The sequence below is a fragment of the Tachypleus tridentatus genome, chromosome 9 (genome assembly GCF_004210375.1).
Source record: "Tachypleus tridentatus isolate NWPU-2018 chromosome 9, ASM421037v1, whole genome shotgun sequence".
Classification (NCBI taxonomy): Eukaryota; Metazoa; Arthropoda; class Merostomata; order Xiphosura; family Limulidae; genus Tachypleus; species Tachypleus tridentatus.
Genome location: NC_134833.1, coordinates 98,597,714 through 98,625,171, shown reverse-complemented (window position 1 = coordinate 98,625,171; position 27,458 = coordinate 98,597,714). Strand labels below are relative to the sequence as shown.

The 27,458-nt window shown below is 32.5% G+C and overlaps 1 protein-coding gene across 3 annotated transcripts in view; it reads left to right on the top strand.

The window, feature by feature from the left end:
- LOC143225843 (85/88 kDa calcium-independent phospholipase A2-like) overlaps positions 1-27,458 on the top strand; it is a 56,611-nt gene that overhangs the window by 9,682 nt on the left and 19,471 nt on the right. For all 3 annotated transcript variants that reach the window (XM_076455961.1, XM_076455959.1, XM_076455960.1), the window contains 7 exons: positions 204-381; positions 766-962; positions 8,670-8,748; positions 9,679-9,864; positions 12,077-12,335; positions 19,072-19,353; positions 22,147-22,297. In XM_076455961.1, the coding sequence (XP_076312076.1) occupies positions 204-381; positions 766-962; positions 8,670-8,748; positions 9,679-9,864; positions 12,077-12,335; positions 19,072-19,353; positions 22,147-22,297 (1,332 nt within the window). The remainder of the gene's footprint in view (positions 1-203; positions 382-765; positions 963-8,669; positions 8,749-9,678; positions 9,865-12,076; positions 12,336-19,071; positions 19,354-22,146; positions 22,298-27,458) is intronic.

Sequence of the window (27,458 nt, the reverse complement as noted above, 5' to 3'; positions counted from 1 at the left end):
GAGTTGAAATCTAATATCATACATTTCCTGACATATTATGGCTTCTACATTTATCCCTTAGAATATCGTAGATGCACGCACACTTGCACACAAAGGCAAATATAACAGTTGTTTATTTCAAAATATCTGTGCAACAATTAGGTACTAAAGTATTTGTTTTTAGGGTGTAATCAATAATCATTTGAATAATCTAATCTTTGCAGTATGGTTAATGCAGTTTGTAAAGAAACTTTAGTCACTCCCCTTCACCTGGCTGTGAAGCTCATGAATATGTCTGCTATTAAAACACTGCTACAGTTTAATGGTAGAGTTGATCTAACAGACAAAAGTGGAAACACTGTATACCATTATGCTGCTGCTTCAAAAAAAGAAGTTATCCAAGTAAGTTTCAACTATTTTTATGAAATTTAAAAATGTATAATTTTTTGTTGCTTTTGAACTCAAATTACAAAGTACAACTATGTATTTCTTTTGACCATTGATTTTTTTACCATGACTTTATCCAATTTGGAAATGGAGGAATTGAAATTTTAAAAAAATATATCAAAGCTTGAAGAACCAGTGACTTTATTAGTACTTTAGTATAACTAATTTCTCTCTCAGTGGTTAAAGAACTTTTTTTTTGTTCCTTTGTTATTGATACACTCTGATATCACAGAAACAAAGTTTCATGGCTTATTAAACACTTATGTATGGGACCTGTTTGTTGTATTCTTTTTTTTTTGTTATATTTTTTTGATTTACAGAGCAATGTTTGCTTGTTAGGCTTTTAGAAGATTTCGGTGTCCAGAAGTGATTAATGCTACCAATAGTGATGGTTGGACTCCACTACATATCAGTTGTATGGTGAACAACATAGATAGTATGAAAGAACTTCTACTCTTAGGAGCTGATCCCAATGTTGCAGCCTGCCCATCTGAATTATCTGATGACACATCTACTACTTTAATTCTAAAAGAAAGGTGATGTTTTTATATCTTCTGCATTTTAACAGGACACACTATCTAAGAGTATAAAATCTAACTTGAAAAAAAAGAAATTATTTGAGAAATGAAAGCTTGTATATTGCTCTTACCTAGTTGAAAATAAAATTAGAGAAATTATAAGTATTTCAGCAATAATCTAAAAGTTGTTCTATCATTTAAGTATTGTCAAGTGAAGTTTTCTTATGGATTTTTAAGCTTTAAAAATTTCTTGTATGAGCAGAAATAATCTACAAACACACTCTAGGCTTAGATTTAGCTAATATTTATTAACCTTAAAATGGTGGCCATTGTCATTTGATGTTTTTCAAGGAAAAGGCAGCTTTGTGCTCAGTACAGCTATCATTAGTTGATGATACAGGCTATAAACATTAGCTGGAAACCCCCTCACACTGATCATACCCACTCAAAGTGTTGTGCCTGAGTCATTTTCTCTGTAAGTTATGGAGCAGAAGAGGAAGGGTGTGTCAGCTAAAGAAATGAAGTGCAAACGTCTTTCATCAAAAGATTAAATTGAAGTTTTAGCACGTGATAATTATTCCAACAAAGAATAAAACTTTTCAGATTTTTCATCATCAAATTTATCTGTTTTAAGCTGTGAATGTGATTTAGGGAGTAAATTAGAATCCATTGGTTCCCAATGCGTAAGATATAATTTTGATCTATTTATTGATTCTTTTGATTGTATAAATGCTGGACTCGCAGATAAATTTATGCTCACAGATGAATCTAAATATGAATTTTTTACTGCTATATATGATCAAATTATAATTAGTCATATTGAGCAAGAAACAAACAAATATTATGAGTTTTGTAAATCCTTGAACTGTGAAGAAAGTGAAAGTAACACTCCCTCTACTTCATGAAGTAATGGTAAGATACAACTATTGAGGAAGTGTACACTTTTTTTTGCTCTGGTGATGCTTATGCCACATGTTAAAAAGCATGTGTTGGCTGATTATTGGAAGAATTATCCCCTTATGGAAACTCCAATTTTTGCAAAATTCATTACTCAAGGTAATTTCAGGGAGATTCTTAGATATTTGCGCTTTGCAAATAACAAAGAAATGAATGAAAATGATTGATTATGGAAAGTTCAAGAAGTGTTTACAATGGTGAAGAATAAAGATAAGAAATCTTTTTCTCCATTTCAAAAAGTAGTTATCGATGAATCTTTGATTGTTTTCAAGCAATACATTTCAAGCAAGTGCCATAGATTTGGAATAAAGATCTTTGTCTTATGTGATTTGTGAGACAGGAATTATAACTATGATTATCTGTTCTGCAAGTGATGTAGATGTACCCAAAGATCCCCAAATAAGATTTGCAGGATCAGTTGTCAAGCAATTGATGAAAGACTACCTTGGAAAAGGTCATATATTATATACTAATAATTATTATAAAGTCCAGTATTATGCAACTTTCTCATTTAAAATAAGACTGGTTTTTGTGCAACAGTTAGAATGAATCAAAAGAACATGCCTAAATTTTCACCAATGGAAAGACAAACTTCATGTTACTTTGCTTATTACAGTACATAAGGGTGAAATGAAATACAGTGAAAAGAATGATTACAGAACTACACAACCAATAACTAAACCTGATATGGTTTTAGATTGTACTATTAACATGAGGCTAGTTGACAAAAGTTGCAGGCAAATTGGGCAAATTGATTGCCTTCTTAAATGTGTGAAGTGGTATAAGACTTTTATCACTAAGTTAATATCTCAATTTTGAATTCTTGTAACATGCACTCATAAAAACTGGTAAGAAGCTATCATTGAGGTAGTTTAGTTACAATGTAAGTTACCAATTATTGGAAAAGTTATAGAAGGGCTACAAGACCTTTCCAAGGAAGAAATAGCCATACTGTTCCCTGATAGACTTGTTGGAGAAAAAGCATTTTCTCTGCACATTTTAGAAGGCATTCCATCCTCAGGAGCTAGAAAAAGATGGCAAAGAAAATGTCATACATATATATGCATACAACAAGAAAAGAAGTAAAAGATGGTGACTATATGATGTAAAGAATGTAGAGTAGTTCTGTGCATTGGGGAATGTTCGTTTCATGATTTTCATACCATAAAAAAACACTTATAAGAAATAAGTCTTTATTATGCTTTTCTTTTCATTTTCTTTCATATTTGGTTCAAAATTCATAATAAAAATGCTGAAGATTGTTTCAAAAATTTTGTTTTTCCTCAATTTTTGCATCTGTGGTGAGCTGCTACCTGTTTAAGGGTTAATATAGAAGAAAATGTTTATTTTTTAGTCTTTTTATTAATTTTACTTTCTAATCTGTATACAAGTGTATGATTAGAATTTGAAATAAAGTAGTTTAAACTTGGAAAGTTCAATAATAATGTGGATATAATTTCCTAATATTCTCCAGTTTAATTTATATTCCTCTACTGTTTCAAGAAAAAATGTTTTTTCATTGTGGAGTCACTGAGCTATAAACAATGATCTTTAAGATATGAAGCAAATATTGCTATTCTATGAGAGTGAAAGAATTTAAGACTTAAACCATTATGTACCTATAGTTGAATCTAGTTATTCTTAGTTTTCTCAAGAGAAAAACTTCTTGACAAAAGATTAATCTGAAATGTATTTTTTAACCATCTTTCATGTTCAAGCATTGCTTTGTGACATTATTTAATTGAGGAGAGGCCAGCTCAAGTAAATGTGTGGTAATCTCAAGGTTGAATATATTACACAAGCAATGAATTTCTTGAAAAATTAAAAGGTTTTGAATCTAGCTCGTTAAAGAACAGGTGTAGTGGCCTGTAACAAGTGAAATGAAGGATGTAAGATAGGATTGAAGTCTATGGAAAAAATGAAGAAACAAAAGAGTGCCTGATGAGAATAGTGATGACTTTTGCATTGTGAAATAATGAGAAGTATGTTAAGTAAACTATAGTGCATAATAGAGTACATATTGACAAGTATCACACTTCATCAGTAAATATTGATGCTTGGTGAAAAGTACCAAAGTGCATTCACCATACACATTATCTATCTGTAGCTGAATAATCAAGAAACAGTAATCACAATGCAGAACTATCTTTGGTTCATGTTCAGGTGTATCACAATCATTTACACCACATATGAAGTATATAATACAACTATTCCTTGAAACATTAGGTGAGTCCCTTGACCAAACAGTCTGTAGAAGACTACAAGTAAGGCTAAATTTACCTGACCTGATCTTCACTGCAAGATCAAAGTATGTGTGTTACCTCCTTTTATAAATACATTCAAAATTTAATTAAACAACTTTAGTTTTAATGTATGTTGGTAAATTTGGTATGAAAACATAATTCATAATTTAAATTTTAATATTATCTAAGGTTTGATATCTTAATTTCAAAACAAAATATTGAAAATATTTTCTTTTTAATTCTCTGTCATTGATGCATCTGTGCACCTAATCTCCTATATTATGTTTACTTCTTATCTTTTACATGATTTTCTGAGTGTCCAATTAAGTAGACATACTTATACTTAAGTATTGGCATATTAGAACATAAACACAGAACTTCTAGTATTTTATTGTACTTATATTTAAGCAAATGTCAAACATACTCCCCTCCTATTTCATTTTGTTATTAATAAAAGCGTCAATCTTATTTTCCTCCAACTGATATTGAATGGATTCTACTTTGGGCATGACCATGTTTCAGTAGTTTAGAAGGAAAAGAGACAACTGAACCATTGATGGATGGTACACTGTGCAACTGGGAGTTGCCAGGGAGATTGTCCACAGTTTAAATGTTTGTCTTCTTCTGAAACAACTCTTCCAATTGGTCATTTGATGTGGTTATTAAACAGAAAACTGGACAGGTAGCAGTTGATTCATCTTCTTTGGTGTAGGAGCTTCAGAGTATTCAGCACTAACAAACTTGATCATCAACAGCATGCTGGTTAGTCCTTCAGTTTAAGGGTGAGATGAATATTCAAGTATAGTACATCCTTCAAGGTGAACTTATGAAAGGATAAACTATTAATTTCAACACAAGTAAAGTTAACCTAAAATATTCACTGGTCAAATCAGTAATGAATATTGTGAGCACTGTTTGGAAACTGGTAAAAAAACAAAAGGGGGGGGGGGAACAGTGTCAGAATAGTTAACTTTAAAATTTGCAATTTGAATGACTGTGTTTCCTTTATGGAAAGCACACTTCAGCAATAACAACTAAACATCAAACTTTAAAATGAAATAAAATACATTTTATCACATGAGCATTTTCTTCATTTCGTGTTCTTTAATAATTAGGTGTTTACACTTTTGTATATTTAAGCTACAATAATTTCATGGATGTTTACCATATGAAATATGCATTTGTCTGTTGAATACAACGTACTACCACATGGATTTGTATTAGTAGAAGATTCATGTACTGTGGCAGAACAATTGCAGTATTAAGCAATTTCATTACCAGTCTTAAAAAAGTCAAACCATTCATCAGTGTCAACATCTGTCGTCTGCTTTCATTGTGTAGGTCAACTTGCCAGTTGTAAAAGGTGAGATCTAGTGTATTAAACCAATAGGTTCCTTCTGATGCATCAATACATTTGTCCATAAGTAACAGTGGGAGTACATTGATATGTGTTACCATGTTTATCTGTTTGAAGTTCATGCAGAACTTCTGTGTACTTTTTTACAAAAAGTCAGTACAAATGATGATTATGCACTCTTCCAAAGTTAGAAGATTTTGCCCTTCAGCATATAATTTATCTCAGCATGGTGATGCATCATAGGATAGTGTTCGTAAATCCAAACAAAATATAACTTGTGACCTGTATACTGAATTGTAATAGCATTGGTTATATGCACTTGTGAAGTCCGTGGTTAATGTGCATATCTTGGTCAACATTTTATGATTTTAACTCGGACCTGGAATATGTTATATTAGCAGATAAAATATGTAGGAAATAATAACCAAAGAGACTAATGTTTGAACCATGATCTGCTTTTACAATTTCTGCATATTTTAGTGATGACTCTTGTGCAGATACAGGGAAATGACACTTGTTATCAGAAATGACCAAGTTACTCATAGTTATTAGACATTTTTTCTGTTTTATGTGAATCAAGCCTTCTCTCCATCTGCATTATTAGCATACCTGATTTGTGATAACTCTGCTACTCAGTTTGTAGTCATTCAGGTTTATCTGAGCTATTGTGTGGTTTCTGTGGATGTGGTATGATCTATTGTGGTCCATTTCATTATGTCTGTTCACTCACTATGGAAACACTACAACTACCATTATAGACTTTTCTTAGTTTCAGTTAGCAAAATAATATCTGTAATGTCCAAATAGTGTTGAATAGATTCATTAACTCTTCCTCATGTATAGTTGGCCATACTTCAGATAATCTACAGCATCAAGTGCTAGTCCATCCAAACTAAACAGCATACAGTGTTCTAGGATCTAAACTTTTAGAAATCTATTTAACAAAACTATTTTAAAAGTTAGGTAAATCTTCCATTGCTGAATACTTCAAAGAAGGAAGAATATGTTTCACTTCGTTACTTCTTTCTGGTTGTAACATGGGTAACACATTATTCTGTGTAAACTACTCTGTAGCTTGTGTCAGCATGGGTGTTGATTCTCACTACTCCTTACTCTGATAATATATTGCCATGATCTTTATATCTCTTCTCAAGGCTGCTTAAACACAAGGTTTGCACAAGTGCAAGTTCCCAGTATTTTTCCTATCATAATGAGCAGTACCTGGCTTACAGAGAATATTTAATTTGTTGAATGTGACAGCAAAATCACCTATTTGTATCATGATTATGACCATGTTTCTAAATGTTGTGTAGTGATGGGTTTGTGATCTTAGTCCATCTTCCATAACTCCTTTCTTTACTTCTGAAGGAGTGATCTAATGTGGGGATGCATCACTGCTGAATGCTTATATTTTCATATTTGTACAGAATGCCCCAGTTGGTTTCAGTGAATCCTAATTGACAGCCCCTTCTTGGCAGCTTTCTGTATTCCCCTTGGAACTCTGATGATCTTCTCATAATTGACTGTGATCAGTGGTACCTTGTGGTCCAGACTATAGCTTCATTAACTCGGTGGGAGATGGAGCATAAAGCATGCAGTATTTAATAGAGGACTTGTCTGGCTAATTCTAGTTTATTTGTTCTCATTCTTAACTTAGCTTTTCTCTACTACTCTCTGCTAAATTTTGCCACAGCATAAAGGCATTTTTTTGTGTTTCATGAAGAACTGAAGAGAGAAAAAATAACTTGGAGAAGTTAGATACAAATCAGTTAATACTTCCATGATAACTATAACTTTATTGATGGTGTTAAAATTTGTTCAGTTAAGATATTTTGTGGTAATATTGAGGATGAATCTAGCTCGTAGCCACCCAATTTCCACAGGAACTGAAAAGGGCAAGTGTATTGATTTATAACAGGTGAAATTCCATCTGCTTGAGGTATGTAATGATTGAATGGATATGTCAAATAAGTAACTTGTGAATGCATGATGTATGTCATTTCCAAATGAATATCCTTGACTTTTTTGTATACAGTTGTCTTAAGCATACAGGTGTTTTGTGTATTGATACCCTAAGTTAATCCATATTTAATTATTTTTTAACTCCGCAGAGTACAAGAGAGATTCCTGTCTTAAGCTACCTTAACACACACACACACACACACCGTTCGTACATAAGTATGTATGTTACTTTCTGTCGTCTGTCCATTTAAGGAACTTGCTTGCTGCTTCATTGGATTGTATATTTTATACATTATCATGTGATTTGTACCTGGCTTTGTATCATCTAAAGTTTTGTTAGGCTTTGTTTAAGGATTATCTTCCACTTAATGTAAAAGATTTGATTAACTTTACCTCTTCTCTATTTATATTCATTTGTAATAATATATAATATAAATATGCTTGAGTTTATGGAAAAATTGACTAAAATTTTTTGTTTTTTTCCTGTAAAAACAGAAAAAAGTATATTACACTGTTTGTTGATGTATTTGTTGCTACCAGTATAGTTTTATGACTATATGGCCAGAACCTGAAAGAATGTTTTATAATCACATTATGTCACCTGTGATTTTCACATTTCTCTTATTATTTTTTTGGTTTTCTGTCAAAGATATGTTTTATTTGTTTTGAATTTTGCTCACAGCTACATGAGGATTATCTGTGCTGGCCATCCCTAGTTTAACAGTTTAAGACAAGAGGGAAGGTAGTTAGTCATCATACCCCACTGCCAACACTTGGGCTATACTTTTACCAACAAACATGTCACCACCTACACTGAAAGGGTGAGCATGTTTGCTGTGAAGGGTATTCAAACACCTCGACTCTCAGATTACGAGTTGATGCACTCTAATCTTCTGGCCATACAAGGCTGTTAGGGGTTTGATGTATAACATTATATTTATGAAATTAATGTGAAAATATTTTTCTGTTGGTTTTAATTACATTGAAAGATTAATAGGATATGGTTTTTGAAAATAAAAATTGAAGAATCTTTCATCTTGTTAATCAAGCTGTTCCAATTTTCAAATCTTCGTTAAATGCTCTAAAATTACTCTGTGTATATAGTATAAAGGGATTTTTTTTTCTACATTTTATATTTTCTAGTATTTGTGTGATAATCTGAAATAACTTTTGCAAATGTTAAATGTCCATTTATTTTCAACTAAGGCTTCTGAGATCAATATCTTTATCATCAAAAAGTCTAAAAGCTGGTGGATTACCCCTTCATCTAGCTAACAGTGTTGAGGTGAGAGGAAAGAAAATCATTATATAATTAGTAATCAAAATCAACATGAAATGTATTATGTGAAAGTAATAGAAGCTATAGTTGTTTAGGATTAAATTTATAATGAATAATTAATGAAATAACTGATGCAAAAAAATACTGAAATCTAGTCACCAATAACATATGTTTCTATAGTGCTGGTATGTGTACTTTCCATCCCAAAGAAACAAACAACCAAACCCCAATCAGATATATGAATAACAGAATTTGTAAAATGTGCAAACTTTTCAACTGACATTGACAGCCAGAGGATTATTTGTCTTATGTAGCATCAGTTTGCCAAAATGGCATTAAAAACAAAGCCACTTCTATTTCACTGCTGACTAGTATAAATGATAGATTTATAACTTGTAGCTAAATTCTGTCTTGGCTGATACAAGTTGTAGAAGAATCATTTTAAGAAACAGAATTGAATAAATTACAGTATCCTATTTCATTATTGTTTTGTCATCCATACTTCTCTCAGTTATTTTTTTGGAAGTTGTTTTCAGCTGTGCTACTAAGCTTTAAGTCACTCAGATTTTTTATAAGATGAATATTGTAGTTTATCCTGCACTGAACATACTATAGCAGTTAATGATCACAAAGTACCTTTGTTGTCACATGAACATAAAAAATACTTTTAAACCCTTGATATTAGTTTAGATATTTTTTGTTGTGTGCAGCATCTTTTTTAACGTGGTTAAAACCATTTAGGTTAAAAAATATCAGTACTTTTTAGAATGTTAACTAAAATGTGTTATTTTTTTAAATTTTGGGATGGCATCAATTAAAGCTGGCTCTTAACTATGGAAAAGTTGTATCTCTGTAGAAATGTATTTGATATTTTTCTGATTTGCAATCATGTTGTGAACTTTGTTTTCTCATTGGTGTTCTCTCTCTCTCTCTCAGTGCATTGAAACTCTGATAGAAAATGGTAGCCATGTGAATGCAAGAAACCTCAATTTTGATACGCCTCTGCACCTTCTAGTGCAATCAAAGGAAACTTTCTCTTCCATTATTTGTCTTCTGAGTCATGGTGCAGATGTGAATTTGGATAATTTTGAAGGAGAAATGCCACTCCATTTAGCAGTAAAGGTATCGGTAGACATATGGAAAATTTAGATATACATTATATTGATTAGATACAAGTAACAAGTGCAGCATATTGTCTGAAATCACTTTTATATTTTTTTGTATTTTACAGTGAGCTCTGAAAAGTTTGTGATTTTTATCTCAGAACATTGTTCAAGGTATTGAACTCAGTTTCCAATACATCAATAAACATCTGTAAAAGCTTCTTGTATTCTAAAGATTACATGCGTGCCATTTTTCCGCTGAAACGCGGATTTCTGCGTATTTTTTCAATGTTTATTGCAGAAAAAAAAAAAATCTGACCGCCATCTTGGAGGCAGTCTTGTTTCGTCTCGTTGCAGGTCTCGTGGTCTGGTATTGTGTGCATACCAGAAGATAAAATATTCTCTACGCTCCAAAGAAACAACAGCGATTGAAATGTTTAAAAGGAAAGATGTTCATTTTGATCCTGTAGACAAGAGAATGTGTAAGGACATTAGATCAGCAGCTTCAAAGTATACCTCAAAGCTGCTGAGGGAGAATCAGAAGAAAAGGGCAGAAAGGCTTGAGGCCTATGGTTCTGTGAAATCTGGCCCAGCCACCTTGGCTGAAGAAAAAGTTCAGAAAGCTGCAGAGGCACAGAGAGCTGCCCATTCAGAGAAGGAGAGAGAAAAAAAAGCTCGGAAGAGAGCACTGGAAACCCTTGTCTCGAAAAAGAGGAAAGTAGCCAATATTGATTAAAGGAAATTAAGTGATTTGAAATTTGACTGTAATTTATGCAGCAGAGCAGAAGTTGATATCACTGACTGAAAAACATTTGATTATTATCTGCAGCATACAGTGCCAGTGGTTTATTTTAAAGCATATCATTAATTTTATTTTGAAGCAATGTCAAAGCTTTCCTTGATTTGCTGTTTCAGTTTGTATTGTGAAAGAATGAAAAATATACTGATATTGAGGTATTAGTAATTTACTGACAAGATTGTATAGATGAACAAGTTTTACTGTAGGTAGTCATGTAGAGTAATTTTAAGTAATTTGAAATTTTAATGGAATACATGCAGCAGAGCAGTAGTTGTTGATGTCAGTGACTGTACAAAATTTAATTTCTGAGGCATATCACTGATATGAGTAGTTTAATATTGAACCATATCAGTAGTTGAATGTTTAAGCAATGTCATAGCTTTCCTTCATATGCTGTTTTAGTTTGTATTGTCAATTTGTGAAAGAATGGAAAAGTCACTGACATTAAGGTACCAGTAGTATAATGACAAGATTGCATAGATGAACAGTTTGAACTGTAGGTAGTCATGATTAGTCAAAAGAGTAATTTTATGTGATTTGAAAATTGTATAGAATATATGCAGCAGAGAAGTAGTTATTGGCAATGACTGTAAAACATTTAATTGGCAGCATACCAGTAGTTGATGATGATGATGTTATTGATGACAAAAAGGATAATAATGAAATGATTTGTATTTGAAATATTTACTGAGTTATTTTGGCTTTATTAACTCATATTACTAATATATTTTGATTTAGAAAAAAAATTAAACTGAATAAATAGCAAATAAACAATCTTAAATTTCATTTATTTACTTTTTATTTTATTTGTTAATTTTAGATATTTTGATATATCTTCTAAAAAATGAATGCAAATTAAAAGAATAAATCAATTTGCTAAAAACTGTAAATGAAAGTTAGTTTTTATTAGTTTGATTTAGTCTTTTAATTTCCTTTTGTTATTTTATATGATATATATTGTGTACTTTTCCAACATTGCAATGTCAAAAAACATAAAGAACTTGTCCCAGATTGCACCAAATTACACCAAATAGCATCCATTTTTTTAAAATTTCCCGGGGGGGCATGCCTCCGGACCCCCCTAGTCAGGCTTGGCTGCGCCGCGCTGTGGCGCCTCTGGCGCCAGGCTATATACCTTTTCCTCTTTTTTTCATAAATGTCATTGGCATGTTTGAGATTAATTACCTGTAGTTTTGTTTGTTGTGCTGTAATTGTGCAAAATGTTTCTGTGCACCATTTGTGGGTGCATCATAATATCCATTGTATTTACTTTGGAAGTATACACGTAAAGATTGTTTTTCAACTATATATGTAGCAGATGCTTCTCACTTGTATGTGTGTATGTTAATTTCTTTGTAATAGTTTAGTATTCATAAATATATTAAACATTGTATTTAGCTCTTTTAATCAAGTTTAGCTTTGTTTACTGTAGACAGGTTACCTGCCAACTGTACATGCCCTGCTTTCATTTGGAGCCAGTGTGAATGCATTAAATCACCAAAAAGAAATGCCACGTCATCTTGCTGCCACTACTAGTGTAGAGGGTAAAGAACTGTTGCTATACACACTGTATGCTATTGGTGCAAAACGTTGTTCTAAACACACCAGTAGCTGCAATGATGGATGTTCACCTCATGGGATATTTAATGGAATTCCTCCTGAATGTTCAAACATTTCAAAAAACATAACTTGTAAGAATCACTACTTTATTATCCAAATAAATGTTTCTTGTTAATAAAGGTAATGTTTTATTGTACAGATACATTCTTTATATTTCAAATGTATACATTTGATGAGAATATTCAAATTTTAATGAACAGTTTCAGCTCAATGTATTTAACATTATAATACTTAGCATACCTTAAATTATAACTTAAGGGGACTTATCAGGAACTTTTTAGTAGAAACATATCAAAGTAAATATATGGGTGTATTGGTCTAAAGATTCTTCTACAGTAGGTTATTGGTAATAAATTCAACAAAAAGCAAAGTGGATTCCACATGTTTTTAAAAATAACATATTAGAAACAAAAATATGTATATAAATTTCTTTATATAATAGAAGTCTTAGTTGTATCTTAAACACTATATATTTCTCTTAGGCCTATTCATTTGCTTTAGAATTCGGTTGAAAGCCAAATTCTTTTTCTCAATTTTTATCATGCAATAGCATGTATATATACTTTATTTACACTGTTGCATGAGTTAACACAATTGTATTCTGTACTTCAGTGATCATCTGCTTTGTTGTTCTTCTAAATGGTTCTGTTTTTGTTTTTTTTTGTTTTTTGTCAAAGTCCACACTGGTGGGCTCAATTAGTTTAAAACATCTGTTGACAAGACAAGTTATTCTCCTTTCAAACTGTTAATCTCAATTTAACGTATTAATCATTAATCTTTTCATCCCTACAAAGTTTAACCATGCATTTCATAAATTTTTGTCACCAAACTTCTTTTTCCACTTGTCTGGTCACCATTATATATGTCTATCACTTAGGCATTCTAAAAAACCTCTATAGCTTTGATGTGAATGGATTGCCCTTGACATTCAGTGATCTTTAACATCGATGAATTACAAACATAAAATAAATTTAACATCACCACTTACATTAAATAGTCTTTTATATCTCAGAGGACATCAAGATACTTTTTGGTCTGTTAAGTATGCTCTAATTTCCAAACTTTCTCAACATACAGAAAACTAATAACTAAAATACATTGTCCCAATCCTTTAAATATTCATCTGCTTGAAGTTGATTTCCAGAGAAGGTTTCATACATTCAGTTTACCTCCTCTGGAATCTGAACATCCACCAATGTAATTGCTGTGCGTGGTGACCTGGGAAGAAGAGGAAAGGATCCTAATGTTGAAGAGTCCAACCCCAACCCAGCACTTTTGCCTTGAATTCCTGTAGATTGGTGTCCTTGGAGTAACCCCCACCTTCCTCAGGGTCAGTCAGCTGATCCTGTTGGGCTAGGGTCAACTGAGTACCAGTGTTGGAAAATTCTCAGTGTTGTGGATATTGTGCTTGATGCTGGTGTTTGGGTATAGTGCTCAAGAATTCCTTTCATTGTAGCAGTATCCTTGTTTGGCATTGTAGTACAACCTCTTGTAGGGCTATATGGTGGGTGGGGTGAGTGGGCACTGAATCTTTCTTTTATTATGGATTTTCCAAGTCCAAATAAAAATAAAATAATTAAAAAAAACAGTTCATCGGTGAATAGTCACATCTTGAAGACTCCAAGCAACAGTCTTCATTTTATTTTCACACCTGTACATTTTCTCAGACTACAATATTTGTTAGACAAATCTATAGGACAAATATCTCCCTTTTTTTTTTTTATATTCAGAAGGGATTAGAGGGTCTTGCTGGCTCTCCTAAATCAATCAGGCATCTATGTTCTGGAGACGTCTTGGTGGAAACGTTCAGTGAATTTATCTAGCATTCAAAGGCTATTGAGGATATACCAATTGAAGTTACTCTTATGCTACTTTGCATTTGTCATGAATAGTTATTGTTGAGAGAAATTTGAAGAACATCCCTGAGACAGAGATCCTTGCTGGCTCTCTGTATTCAAGTTATATTAATGTTATTTGTTTCTTTTCCTCAAATTATGAAGTATTGGAACATGTTCCAAAATCTGTGTTATGATTTCTTACAATACTATTCCCCATTATTATGAAGCCAATGTGTGAGTTTTGATACTTAGTCTTTAATTTCATCAAGGTCTAAATACTATGGACATACCAGACCAATTTTTCTGATATTCTGCAACAGGAATTACCTGTTATTGTTTCCATTGGTAACTGGAAATGCCCTGATGGTCAGCAAATTTATCATCATTGTATATCAAGTGGTTGATTCCATTCTAATCTTGTATCAAGAGTTCTTAAATTCATACTTTTCTTGCTTAGCTGAGCCTGTTTCTTCTTTACATGATTTTACCTATTGTTCTTGTCAACTGATTTTTCATCTGTTTTTACCCATCCTGATGGTAAACAAATAGCCTAATTTTTTGTCCTTTCATAGGTATGTGGCATTTCTACTTTTTCTCCAGTTACATCTTGCTGAACCTTAGGCTTCTACCTTCATGCATGATCATCCTCTTTCTGACAATCTCCCCTGGTATTTATGTTCATACCAATACTTTTAGTCTAAACTTTGTACTGAACTCCATGTGCTTTGACCTTCCAGACCTCACAAATCTTATTTTAGGGCTTTTCATTGTGATTATTCCTTGTTCCATTTTGACTGTTGGCTTCTAAAATATCTTCTATCAGCTTGAGATTTCTTTCTCTTCATGCCTTATGTTTCCTCTCTGGGTGAAAATTTTATCTTTTTTTAGGTCAGGATTTTTAAACGTTTGGAGTCCTTTCCTTCACTTTTATATTAAAATTCTCAATGAGACATCTTTTCTTCATGATAAGGTATTTTACATAACTAACTCTTTATGTGTTGAAAACTTGATGAAGCAGTTCTTCCCTTTGATTTTTGTGAAAACACTGCTTTGCACAAGGGATCCATACAGGTTTATAGCCCTCAGAATCCTCATGAGATTTCTCTTGCTCTTTGTTGTTGTTGTCTTCTTGATATTTCCTGATGTTCCATTTTTGAAGAGCTGGGTGCCATGGATCATACACCCAACTTGGTTTTGAAGACATTTTTTTTGTTTTGGTGCAGTAGAAATTTTGCATTTTCATTATGTACATCTGTAGACTCACTTTGGATCAGGTGGGTGCTTTCTCATCAACTTTTCCTGTCTTCCTACATTCAACCTTCTTTTCCTAACCATCATAATTTCCTTGAGTTTTTGGTGCCTGGAGGGAACTCTATCTTCTCTCCAGCTTAAGAACATCATAAACCAGGTTTTTGACCCAATCTGAAGTTTTACTTGTCTTTTCATCATGTCTGTGAAGATAGATGCTTGATGATCAGTCATTGCTGTACTATCCTTGAATCAATTTCTTGTCATCCCTTGGTTCATGATTGATGATTTTCTTAATATCGTGTGAGTTTTCTCTCCCTGGCTATGGATAATCAGTATCAGTGTTTCAGAAAAATCTTTTTAAGATTCTGATTTGTTGGTCAACTCCTGTTTACTGTGATTCAAGTACAACAGTGACTTATTTCCTTTCACATTGACTGGATTTGGTAAACAACTTGTTTGGCTATATCCATGAGGGATGATGGCTTTGGACTTTTTTTTTTTTATTTTTATGTCATCTGCCATCATGTGTTTGTCATTTTGCAGAGGCCTCTTTTGCCTCTAGTCATCAAAATCCTAGGGATGAAATCTTACAGGCAGGAATGTGAATGATCCCAACACTTTTGTGTTCAATTACTCATTCTACATAGCAGTTTCATCTACTTCTGTGTTTTGTCTTCCTTCAGTTACTATTCTCCAGTCTTCACAGAGGTTATAGTGAGATGACTTGTTGAATTACCTTCTTTCTTTTTTTATAAATCCCTTGTCACATTTGATCAATGTTCCTCTCCTAATTTTTCCTTCTGCATGAAATTCTTTCCATCCCTCCTTATAGTGGAGTAAGGGGAGAATCCTTGTTCTCCCAGTTACAAGCTGCTGGGAGAGAGAGAAGGGTCAATATGAGAATATTTTTCCTTCAGATTAGTGTATACTGGTTGGTGTGAGATCATGTTTATGTTTTCTTTATTTATAAACAATGCTGGGAGATCTATATGGCCTGTACTAACAGGCCACTTCCCTATACTCTGTACCATACCATTTCCAATGATTAGGCCAACTGGATGGATCTTGTGTTCATTTAGGGATGTAGGTCTGGAATGTTGTTTTCCTGTACATACTTATTGTAGTACATATTTTATATATTTCTCACATATTCAGCAGGTTTATTATGGCCTTTTGAGAAATCTTGCATTCTGCCCACCAATGTAATACTTTAGTACTGTGTAGAGGGTTCTTTTGACAGTATTTTTTGTTTTTCCCATTGCATGCTGCATGAGTATTTCCCTTTTTTATGCTACAAATTCAGAAATGAGTTAATCTCTAAGTTTTCGTTATTTACATTAGCTCCACCATTATTGTGTCAACGTGACATTTTAGCTTTAATTTTTAAGTTACTATTATCCAACCTGTGTTATGTAGGGAGGAAGGGTGAATGGTTTTGTAGAGATATAAGCATCTATCTGAAGTACATTTTCAAGTAAAGGTAATATGAACTTTAAGCCTCATAGCAAGTATTTTAAAAGGGGAAAAGTGTGGAAATATTTTTTTTTACTATTATATTTTAAACAGTGGAATTTCAGATCTATAATTCACACTTTTGAAGATCAAAGTATCCACATTTTTTTATACTAATCACTTTGTGTAAAATAGAAAAATATGATTTTACTGGTATCCTTCACAAATATATGTTTAAAAAAAAGCAGAATCTACTTTAAACTTTACAGTTTTGCCCTGTTTTGTATATGCTAATAATGAGATGAAAGGAACAAAGGAAGTTGAGCATTGTACTTCTAGTTTGTATGGTTGATTTTCAAAGAATTATCAAAAAAAATATTCAATGAAAATTTAATTTTTGTATTTTGTGAACCCCAAAACTATATTTGCGAATGGTTGTCCCACTTGATGGTAAGATTATATAGTTATCCATTGTACAGGTATTTTTAAAAAATGATTAAAAAGAAAATGTATTAAGATTTGGCATGAGTTGAGGTTTGATTAAGTCTTTAGTATGAATAACTTCTTCTTTAAAGGTACTGTTTATTTTTCTGGAGTTGTTGATTGTAATCCCAGTTCTGGCTGTAATAACAGTGGATTATACTAGTATTAACTATAACTTGTCACACTTCATCTCAAGCCTAATTTGAATATAAAGCAGTTACTGGAGACTTTTTTTTTTTTTTTTAAGGTATGGATGCTTCATTTGCATAATTTTATTTGCTGACAACATGTAATATGCTATTCTTCCACCGATAGGAACCGTGTGATTAGTGTCAACAGATAGAAGTTAATAGTTATGTGCTGTTCACTTTTTTTTTGTCTTGGATTCTGCATTTCTTTCAAAAAGCAAAATGAATGCATTTTATGCTGGCCCCCTTTTTTAAGTAGGATTTATACCAGTAGGTTATGATGGCTGTATATACTGAACTGAATTTAGTTTTGATTTGTAGTGTGATTTGCTTCCAACAGGTAAAGATATGTTTTGATCATGTGCCACTAACTGAAAGGACTTATCAATGGACAGGGAAGAAGTTTTTCTGCTGCCTCAAAAACTGTGACTACCTATTTTATACAAATATACTATCTCTTAAAATAAACATTGGAAATTGACAGTTACCCAACAATTAATATGTTAATGGAATTATAACACATGCAGAATTTTATAACAATGGTAACTTAGTAAGTTTATAGAGAAATGTAAATAGCTTATTCACAACAAATTAACCTTCAATTCGTAAAATCAGATCTGTCCAATTTAAAGATCCAGTATATTTATCCTGATTTTATTAGACAGCTCTATCATAAATGAAAGAAACTAAAGTCATTATGTCACTTAATGTTCTTTTGTAGTTGTTCACTGTGAACAGTTTGGATCATTTAAAACCATGATTTCCTGCATGTTTAGCTGGAAGAAGTATATTTTGGACTGGTTTATCATCTGCTATCCAACAGTTTGTGTCTGCCAGTGACTCATTGGTTAGTCTACAGGCTAAAACTCAAATTTTGTGATATAGTGGACACAGTGCAGATAGCCCATTGTGTAGCTTAATAAAAACAAATCAACAATTGGAGCTAGCAAGATCTTGACCAATACTGAAGGACTTGATTAAGTGAGGCATTATCTTGCTTAATTTCACTATATAATCATTTCCAGTTGTTTGTTATTAAAAGTTGGTAGGCATTTTTTTTTTTAGCAGCAGATGTATTTTTCTTTTCATTTGACATTTGATAGACCCTGTTGTCATTGGTTGTAGAGTAGCCAGACAAACAGCATTTTATGTGTGTGTGTGCTTATATATATATGTTACATCTAAATGGCATCCACTGAAGGTATTATTATAGACTAACTATGATACACTCACCTCTGTATTTTTTTAGGTTCAAGTATTGACCTTACCATTACACTATTAAGTTGTTTTTGCTATGCAAATAAATATTCTATACATACAATTGTTAAGTGTGTGTGTGTGTGTGTAGGCCAGCCACTGTATTTTCTAATAGTATCACTTGTTTTTTGTTTTTAACTTGTAATTATCTAACATGGATGGTAGATAAAACTTAAGTTTTACCTTCTGTTAGAGGGGTATTATTTACTGAACAGTATTGAACACTTTATGCTTTAGAGAATTCAAATTGTATAAGATGTTTGCAGTTTTCCATATTTCTTTGTACATAAAATTTCTTCCGTGCTTTAAGATTGAAACTAAATAAATTATTTTTATAGTGTATGATGATATCATGAGTGCAGCTGTTGTAAGTGCAGCTATCACACGGAAACGTGGTCTGTTTTCTCTGGGTGGCTTTGATGATGTAGATTCCCTTAGAGAACAGTTTGGAAAAAAAACAGATAACCTGCTGTGTTTGGATGGAGGTGGAATTAGAGGCCTCATTCTTATAAGGATTTTGATGGAATTGGAGACATATGTTGGATTGCACCTTGTTAATTGTTTTGACTGGATAGCTGGCACTAGCACAGGTGGAATTCTGGCTCTTGCTTTAGCCCAAGGTCAGAGCTCAAAATATTCTTTAACTATTTTTTTTTTTTAAAGTTGTATGCTATAGCTCCAGAATTGTTTTTCTATTGAGCCAATTATTTAAATGTATAGTTCAAAATGATTTTTATAAAACATTTTTTACTTTATATAAAATTTGGAAATGTACAGACAAGAGACTATTTGAGGTTGTCCCTGTCACCCACTTATGAGAAAAAGAAAAACCTTAAACCAGTGCTCAAGTACCAAGAAAAGTGCTGGAATGTGGTATATATTGTCTGAACAACACAGAAAAAGTAACTTGAAATAAGTACCTGTTTTTTTTTCATCAATAAAAAAAATTAGAACAAGAAGTTAATGAAATAGAAACTTGTGTTTTAGGTGTGTATCAGTGGTTCTCAATCTCTTTGAATCCATAGAACTTTTCTGGCATAAAATTTGTGTCATGGAAGTCTTCACAGAGTTTGTCACAGAAAACAGTGCACCAGCATCATATCAGTAACTCCAGACAGAGTACATATGTTTATGCAGCTACATACTCAAACATATGTGCACAACATGAAACATTTCTCAAGCCAATTACTTGGGTATAAGTGCACACTCAACAAAAAGTGTGCTTTTTCAAATAACAAAATTTACACGACTCAAGTGCTGGTTTGTACTTAGTCTCACTCACAAACATAAAATGATGTAGGGACTTGGCGTTAAATGGAGTCATTATTAAATATACTATACTGATAAAGAAATTTGATGTATTTCGATTGCAATTATGTGAGTGTTATTTTTGTTCACTTTATAATATGAGGAACTATTTCATTCCTTGGAATCTCCAGATATCTATTGAGGAACTGATGGTTTTGTGGAACCCTGGTTGAAAAGCACTGGTATATATTACAAGGACTTAAGTAATAATAACACAATACACTTTGAGTGTAACATAGGGAAAAAAAAAAAGAGAAATATATACACTATAGACAAGTCATTTAATTCACAAACTGTATGCATTAGTTTATTTAAAAAAGAAAAAGGATTATTTATTTATTTCATACTTTCCCAGCCAGTGTTTATCAGGACTAAAGATAAATGTAAACTGAACCACATCTGTGGAAAATGTTGCACGCATACAATAAAATAACAAAAATACATAGTACTTCATTCACTTTTATTGGACTTTTCATCATTTAAATTTTTTCATCTAACTTGAATTTTTAATTCTTACATTTTAGTTGCTTTTCTTAATAAATGCATAACAATAAATATAAATGAAAAAACAAGATATCAAGCATTTGTATTCTTGATGTCTGTTTGCACTTGAGTACCTGTTTTTGTAACAGTGTTTTTCTTCTAACAATATTGGATATGCATACTTCATGTAGGTTTTTAATAGTCATTTTAGTGCACAAAAAATAGATCTTACACTTGAGTGGAATATCCCTCAACTACTGTAATTTGTTTGTCTGGCTTTTTATTAATCTATAAATAATTTTAAAAACTTACATTATACCTTAGAACAGTGTCTTTTTATATACACATATTGCAAACTATCAACTTTGACAGTAGAAAGCAAGCAATTACCTGATCTAAGAAACACCGTATATGGTTTTTCTGTTAGTTATAAACCTGTACAGTAAAATTGTAGATAAAGTTCTTGAAAGAGAGAGATATAGGAGAGGTATGTAATGTAGGTTGAACAAAAATAGTGGTATATCATTAAGGTAATAAGATATGTTTTAATGTCCTGGTTTGTCATTATCTGTAGTATGTGTTTCTAAGTGGACAGACACTCCGACATTCGTGTAAGGGATAGTTTTACAAATATTAGCCATATTGGTAGCCATGAAATATTATAAATTAAACTAAAACGGCTATTTTATAATATATACAAGTTAAAATATATATAAACCTATCTTTAAAATACCTTTTATTAGTAGTACTATTAGTTATTGGTACTGCAAATAGAAATGTTCACATCTTGTTACACTTAACTTATATTAGTAGTTACCAAATAATAATGGAAACTATAATTTTAATTCTTAATTTGAATAAATTATCATTCTCATTTAAATAATACTTGTATTATTATTTTTTTTCAATCTAATTATTTAGCATCCTAAAAAAATATATTCAGAATATTAACACATTATCATATTTTGTACTTAATGATGAGAATGATAAGACAAGTGAACAGAAATATGGATTTTAGTATTTTAGGAATTGTCTTTAATTTTGACTTTTATTTTTTCGAACAAGGTGGTTGCCCTTTGAAAAAGCTTGCCTTAAGTTTTAGTCAATGCAGTAAATTAAAAGGAACTTATAGGAAGGCTTATTAAATGTATATAAATGATCAGGGTTGGATTTAGTTTGTTTTTAATGGGAAGAATAGCCCCTTGTTGTCCTTAAATTTTAAGTTGTGATAAAATGATGCTTTTCAGAAGAATGACTTATTTTACAACTAAACTTGCATGAAACTCTCTTAAGGATGTTTCATAAGTTATAAGTAAAATGAAAATGAGACATTAGTAACATTGAATTACTTTGTTGAAAAATTATCTAATTATGTTTTACATTACAAATGAAGTAAATTAGGAAATTATTTTTGTTATTTCAGAAATAGGTGAAACTGTAAATGTTTTAGCTACTGATTTTATAGTTGTTTCAAATATTTAATTTTCAAAACTTCTGAGGAAGTTAAATTTACAGTTAAAGATGAAAAGAAATACCAAAACTATAACCTATTTAAAATGCAGTCTTTCAAAGTTTATTTGCTTGAAACCTTTTAGTTTTATATTTTCTATCTTGTCACTTAGGAAAGACTCCAAAAGAATGTTTACAGTTGTATTTTCGGCTGAAAGACAAGGTGTTTGTAGGATCCCGACCATATGATTCACAGTTCTTAGACCAGTTTTTACAAAAGGAGTTAGGAGAAGACACTGTAATGAGTGATATAAAAAATGTCAAGTATGTTTATTTCTATTATTAGTAATAATAGTTTTTGAAGCATTTTAGGATAATTTAACTAAATATATTTCAACATGTGTGTGTGTGTGTGTGTTTTTCAAATAATTCTTATTTGGGCACACAACTCAAGTCCTGTTCTACACAAGATGATATACAGTTTATTAACATTTATTAACATGAAGGATTGTACTGTTATCAACATTGATTAACATAAGGGTTTATGCTTTCAGTAACATTCTTATTTCCATAATGTTTCTACATTACTCACCTGCATTACTTGGTAAACTTGAACAACTTCAGGATTATACTTCAGGGAAAGTGGCGATTAAAACTTGCATGGTGTTAATGTAGTGGAAGTCTTGTATGTATAGGTAAAGTGCCAATCTATGTTTTTATATATCTCGGGAACTTAGTTAAAGAACTGGAACAACTGGAAAATGTGGAGCCCTCTGCAACAAATTTGCTATAGGGAACAACTGACTACTAATGGTCCAGAGACAGATATTTTTATATAGTGTTGCAGCATAATCCATTCAAGCTCATTGGGGTACACTTTGAGGTGATTAGGCCAGCATTTAGAGTGGACTTATCTGTTCTTCAGTGATTGGTGCCAAACGAACCTGAACTGAGCATCCAATGATGTAAAATATTACCTGTGTATACAATTTCTTATGCTATCTATTCTGTTATATATGAACATATTTCAGACCAGACGACATCTTTTGTTACATTGTTGGTGCTTTGTAGATACTTCCAAATACATGAACACATTTGTTTGGGCTTAAATAACCGTCTAATTAGAATTACCTTGCATGAAAATCCTCTCACTTCTCATTGATATGCAGACAGTGTTTAATACAATCTGAGTTATTTTTGACAGGTGTGTTGCACACTTGCCTTTAGATAGCTTTTCACAATTAATGTTTTTTTAACATGTCTGCAAGTCTATAGCTTAGCTCATAAGAAAACTTAGTCAGTGCATGTGTTTATTTTAAAGAGGCAGTTTAGCTCATTGGAAGTCTTAGTCGAAACACCTGTTTAATATTTTACAACACAACTATAAGTCTGTTAGCCTGTGTGAAAGTGTAGTTGTGAAGCATTTATTTATTTTAAGTGCATCAATGCTAACATCACTATTTTTGTATTTCATTCCAAAAACAAAACTAATGGATTAAATTAATTGAAATTTGCTGAGAATGTTTTTAAAAGTACATAGTCTTTGAAAAATAAAATATTTAATTTTAATTTTTTTCTGATATTTATAATTACACCTTTGTTTTGTACTGTAATTATTTGCACCCAGACTGAATAATTCACCTGCAATGTGATTTTTATATGAAATATGAAAATACTGTTTATAATCTAGAGTTTTTACATTTCATTTGTATAGTCTATAGCACTTTCTAAATGAATATCAAAAGTTTTTAAGGTAAATGCTTTTTTTTATTTTTGAGTTTCTCTACTATATCACTAACTCCAGCTATTGTCACCAATATACAGTGCAATGAAATGTTTAAAATTAATAATAGGAAATATTTACATACCTTTTTAACTCTTCATAGAATACTTTTAAAACTTTTCTTTTTATGTGTGGGATTTCATATTTTTATCTTTTCTATTAGGGTTTACTTTTAATTTTCCTTTCCAACTCTATCCTGTATTATTAATGCCAATATGGTAGCTGATGCCTGTTGGGCTTTATTTTTATTATACAGTAGTCTCATGTATTAAACCTTTCAAATATGTACTTTAAAACAAAAATAATGCATACTAAATAAAAGCAAAACTTAAGTGCAATCTAAGTGTATATCAAATTTGTACATATAAGGCAAGAAAAATTTCACAAGCTCTATGGAAACCTCAACAGAACAGTAGACTTATCTCCATTTCACTCCACATAAAACTGTACCCAGTAACAACATTCAAGAGTGAAATCTGTTTTCTCTACTGGCTGTAAGCATATCATTTAACTTGAAACTTGCATAGTAATGCAGCTTTCACTTAGCAAATGGGTGTGACTGATCATGAGCTACAGAAATATTTACAGTGGTTGCTTGGGGAGGAGAAATTCTTTGAAAGGGCTTGAGAAAGTAATGTAAAACACATAATGTGTACTTTGGCTTTCTGAAGGAAGCGACTGAATTCCACATGTTTCTTCCCGGGAATTTGTCTTTTTCCAGTACCCTATTTCCATCCATCCTTACAGGCTGGGTTTGTCAATCACTCTTCTTTGGAGATTGGCATTTGATGTTTCTTCACATCAGATTTGCCACCTTACCTCTCACTTTCAACAGCCCCATGAGAAGGTCCTCCAAGCAAGCATCTGGACTACATCTTGCACCTTCATCACCCACTATCTTTCTCATCTGACTGTCTTATCCTTTGGTGGTTAAATATATCAGTCCATTCTCTATAGTCTCCTCACCATCCTTAGCCAGATGAATACATTCTTGTTGTTTTTCGCTTTAACAACATCACTTCATGAATACTGTTAGGGCCCGGCATGGCCAAGCTAGTTAAGGTGTGTGACTTGTAATCTGAGGGTCGCGGGTTCACATCCCCGTCGCGCCAAACATGCTCGCCCTCCCAGCCATGGGGGCATTATAATGTGACTGTCAATCCCACTATTCGTTTGTAAAAGAGTAGCCTAGAGTTGGCGGTGGGTGGTGATGACTAGCTGCCTTCCCTCTAGTCTTACACTGCTAAATTAGGGACAGCCAGCACAGATAGCCCTCGAGTAGCTTTGTGCGAAATTCCAAAACAAACAAACAAACAAAGAATACTGATAGATAGCTGGCAGTGTCTCCCAGGGTACTCTTATTTCTCAAATTCTGCATAAGCCAGGATAACAGAAAGCTTTCATACCAATCACCTGGGCTCCATATGTGCCTACTGTTGAGATAGGGTGTTCTCAAGATAACTGCATGCATTCTTATGGTATGTTAAGATATCTATCTACTATCTTTTCCAAATCATACCTATTCCTTGGGCTGTTATGGAAAAAGTCAGTATCAAATGATTCTCTGCCTTTACTGACTTTACAGAATACGCTTATATGGTCACCCATTACACTGTCTTCAATAAGTTCTTTCATGCAGGTAACTGATTAGGATCTGAGCATTTTCTCCATGTCTCTGTAGCAGGGCAGTAGAGGCATTGTCAGTGTAGTATTAGTTACCTCTCATATAATTATACCAGCAACATGCCAGTTTTCTCCATCCTACTACTACCTAGGTGGTCTGGTGTTAGATCAACATAAGATGTGTGGTTCATGGAAATCCTTTTCTTACAGTGGATTTGATTTAAAAATAATAATTCCTGATGCTGCCAGGTTTTGGACCAGAGTTTTCTCTTTTGCATTTCCTCTTCCTACAGATATTGGGTTCCTGGATAGCAGGTGTTCTGTCTGGATGGTTGGAATGGAAGCTACTTTTCCAATCTGCTTCCTGGTCATGACATGAAATTATTTGGGTTCCTTTTCCTACTGTAAACCTGTAGACACCAAAGACTGCCTGGTTTTGGACTGGAGTTAATGCACCTAATGCCTGCAATAATTTCCTGTTCATATAGGTTGAGGTAAGCACTTCATAAATCATACTCTCCTCCTGCTGTGAATGATTATGTTCAGGCAAAACACAATTTCACTTCATACAATCTATGACATGTATTCTGTGCACTCCTTCCACAGCTGGTGTTGGTCCAATTGTATAAAATAGAGTTGAGGAAAGCACTAGGTATGGTGTGAACACACCTCAATCATGTTATATGTATTGGTTCTCCGATGTTTTGTATGTGAGTATTTGGATGGCCATGTTCTTATTCCAATCCTATCTGTGACACATGGATTTTGTTTACCTTTTACTCTCTTCCAATCAGTGTTCCCTGGAAGAGATCAAATGAGGTCTTCTGTGAGTGTTTTCCTGTGAAACCACTTCTGTGAAGCAGGTCACTCCATGGGTTTCCTTCAGACATTTTCTGAACTATTGAAGCAAGCAAAAATTGTCTGGCTTACCTTCTAGATTTTTTTGCTGTGCTTGCAGGTAAAAAAAAGGTATCCAGGATTTGTCTTAATCCCTGACAGACATGCCGAAGTATGCCCTGTAGGCTTTACACATTTTAGCAGATTCTGTCACTGAATACATTTTTGGTCTTGTGTCAATAAATTGGCCACATATATAGCAGAATTCATCTTAGGCAGCTAGAACTAAACTGAAGTGGTGAACCCCTGTGTGTGTGTGTGTGTGTGTGTGTGTATTACTGTTAAAAGTTCTAGAAAATTCTAAAAGGATCTTGAAAATTCTCACAAGTTTTAAAACATTTTAGAAAATTCTTGTATGTTTGAGAAAATTCTCTATCAGCTACTCGCCCCTGAATCTTTTTAGAATGTTCTGGAAAATGGGTAAATTTGAAAATTTCATTACCTGGGTCACAAAAGCAAAGTTTGAAGAAAAAATAGGTCTTTTCCATTTACTTTATGCATAAGCAATTGGAAAATAACACTTTCTGCCCAGGACCAAGAAAACGTAAAAATTTTATTACATGATGTAATTGGAATGTTACATCATACTCACCTGAGATGTGTACTTTCCAATTTGTAATTGCTCTAATGTTTGTAGGTTTGTCTGTGTATCTGTAACCATGTAATGATGTAAACAGTGTTGTGCCATGTACAAGATTTAAATTGATATGCTACACTTACTGTATTCAACAGTGATATTCTGTTTATATATCTTAAAAAAAAAAAAAGATACTACAAACAAAAGAACATTGCCATTAAAAACAACTTAAATAAGTGCAGTAGACATCTTAATATTTAAGTTATGAAGTTATCTAGTTTGTGTATATTAAACATATTACTATTTTCTAGAAATTTCTGTTCATTTTGTTCGGTAAGTTTGTTCATACTGTTGTCAAACAAATCATTTCGTAATAATCTTTGTCAGATTTACAACTCTTCCATCATTTTTTCATGCCTTCCATAAATTTCTCACAAACACCTTATGCAATACAGTTTTTATCATTTTTAGTGTAAACATTACTGACATTTCTCCCCTCGGCATGGATTCCAGTACATGGTTAGGGGACTTCCCAGGGAAGGTTCTTTTCTTTCAGTTTACCTCCTCTGAGATCTAAACATCCACCCATGTGTTTGCCGTGCATG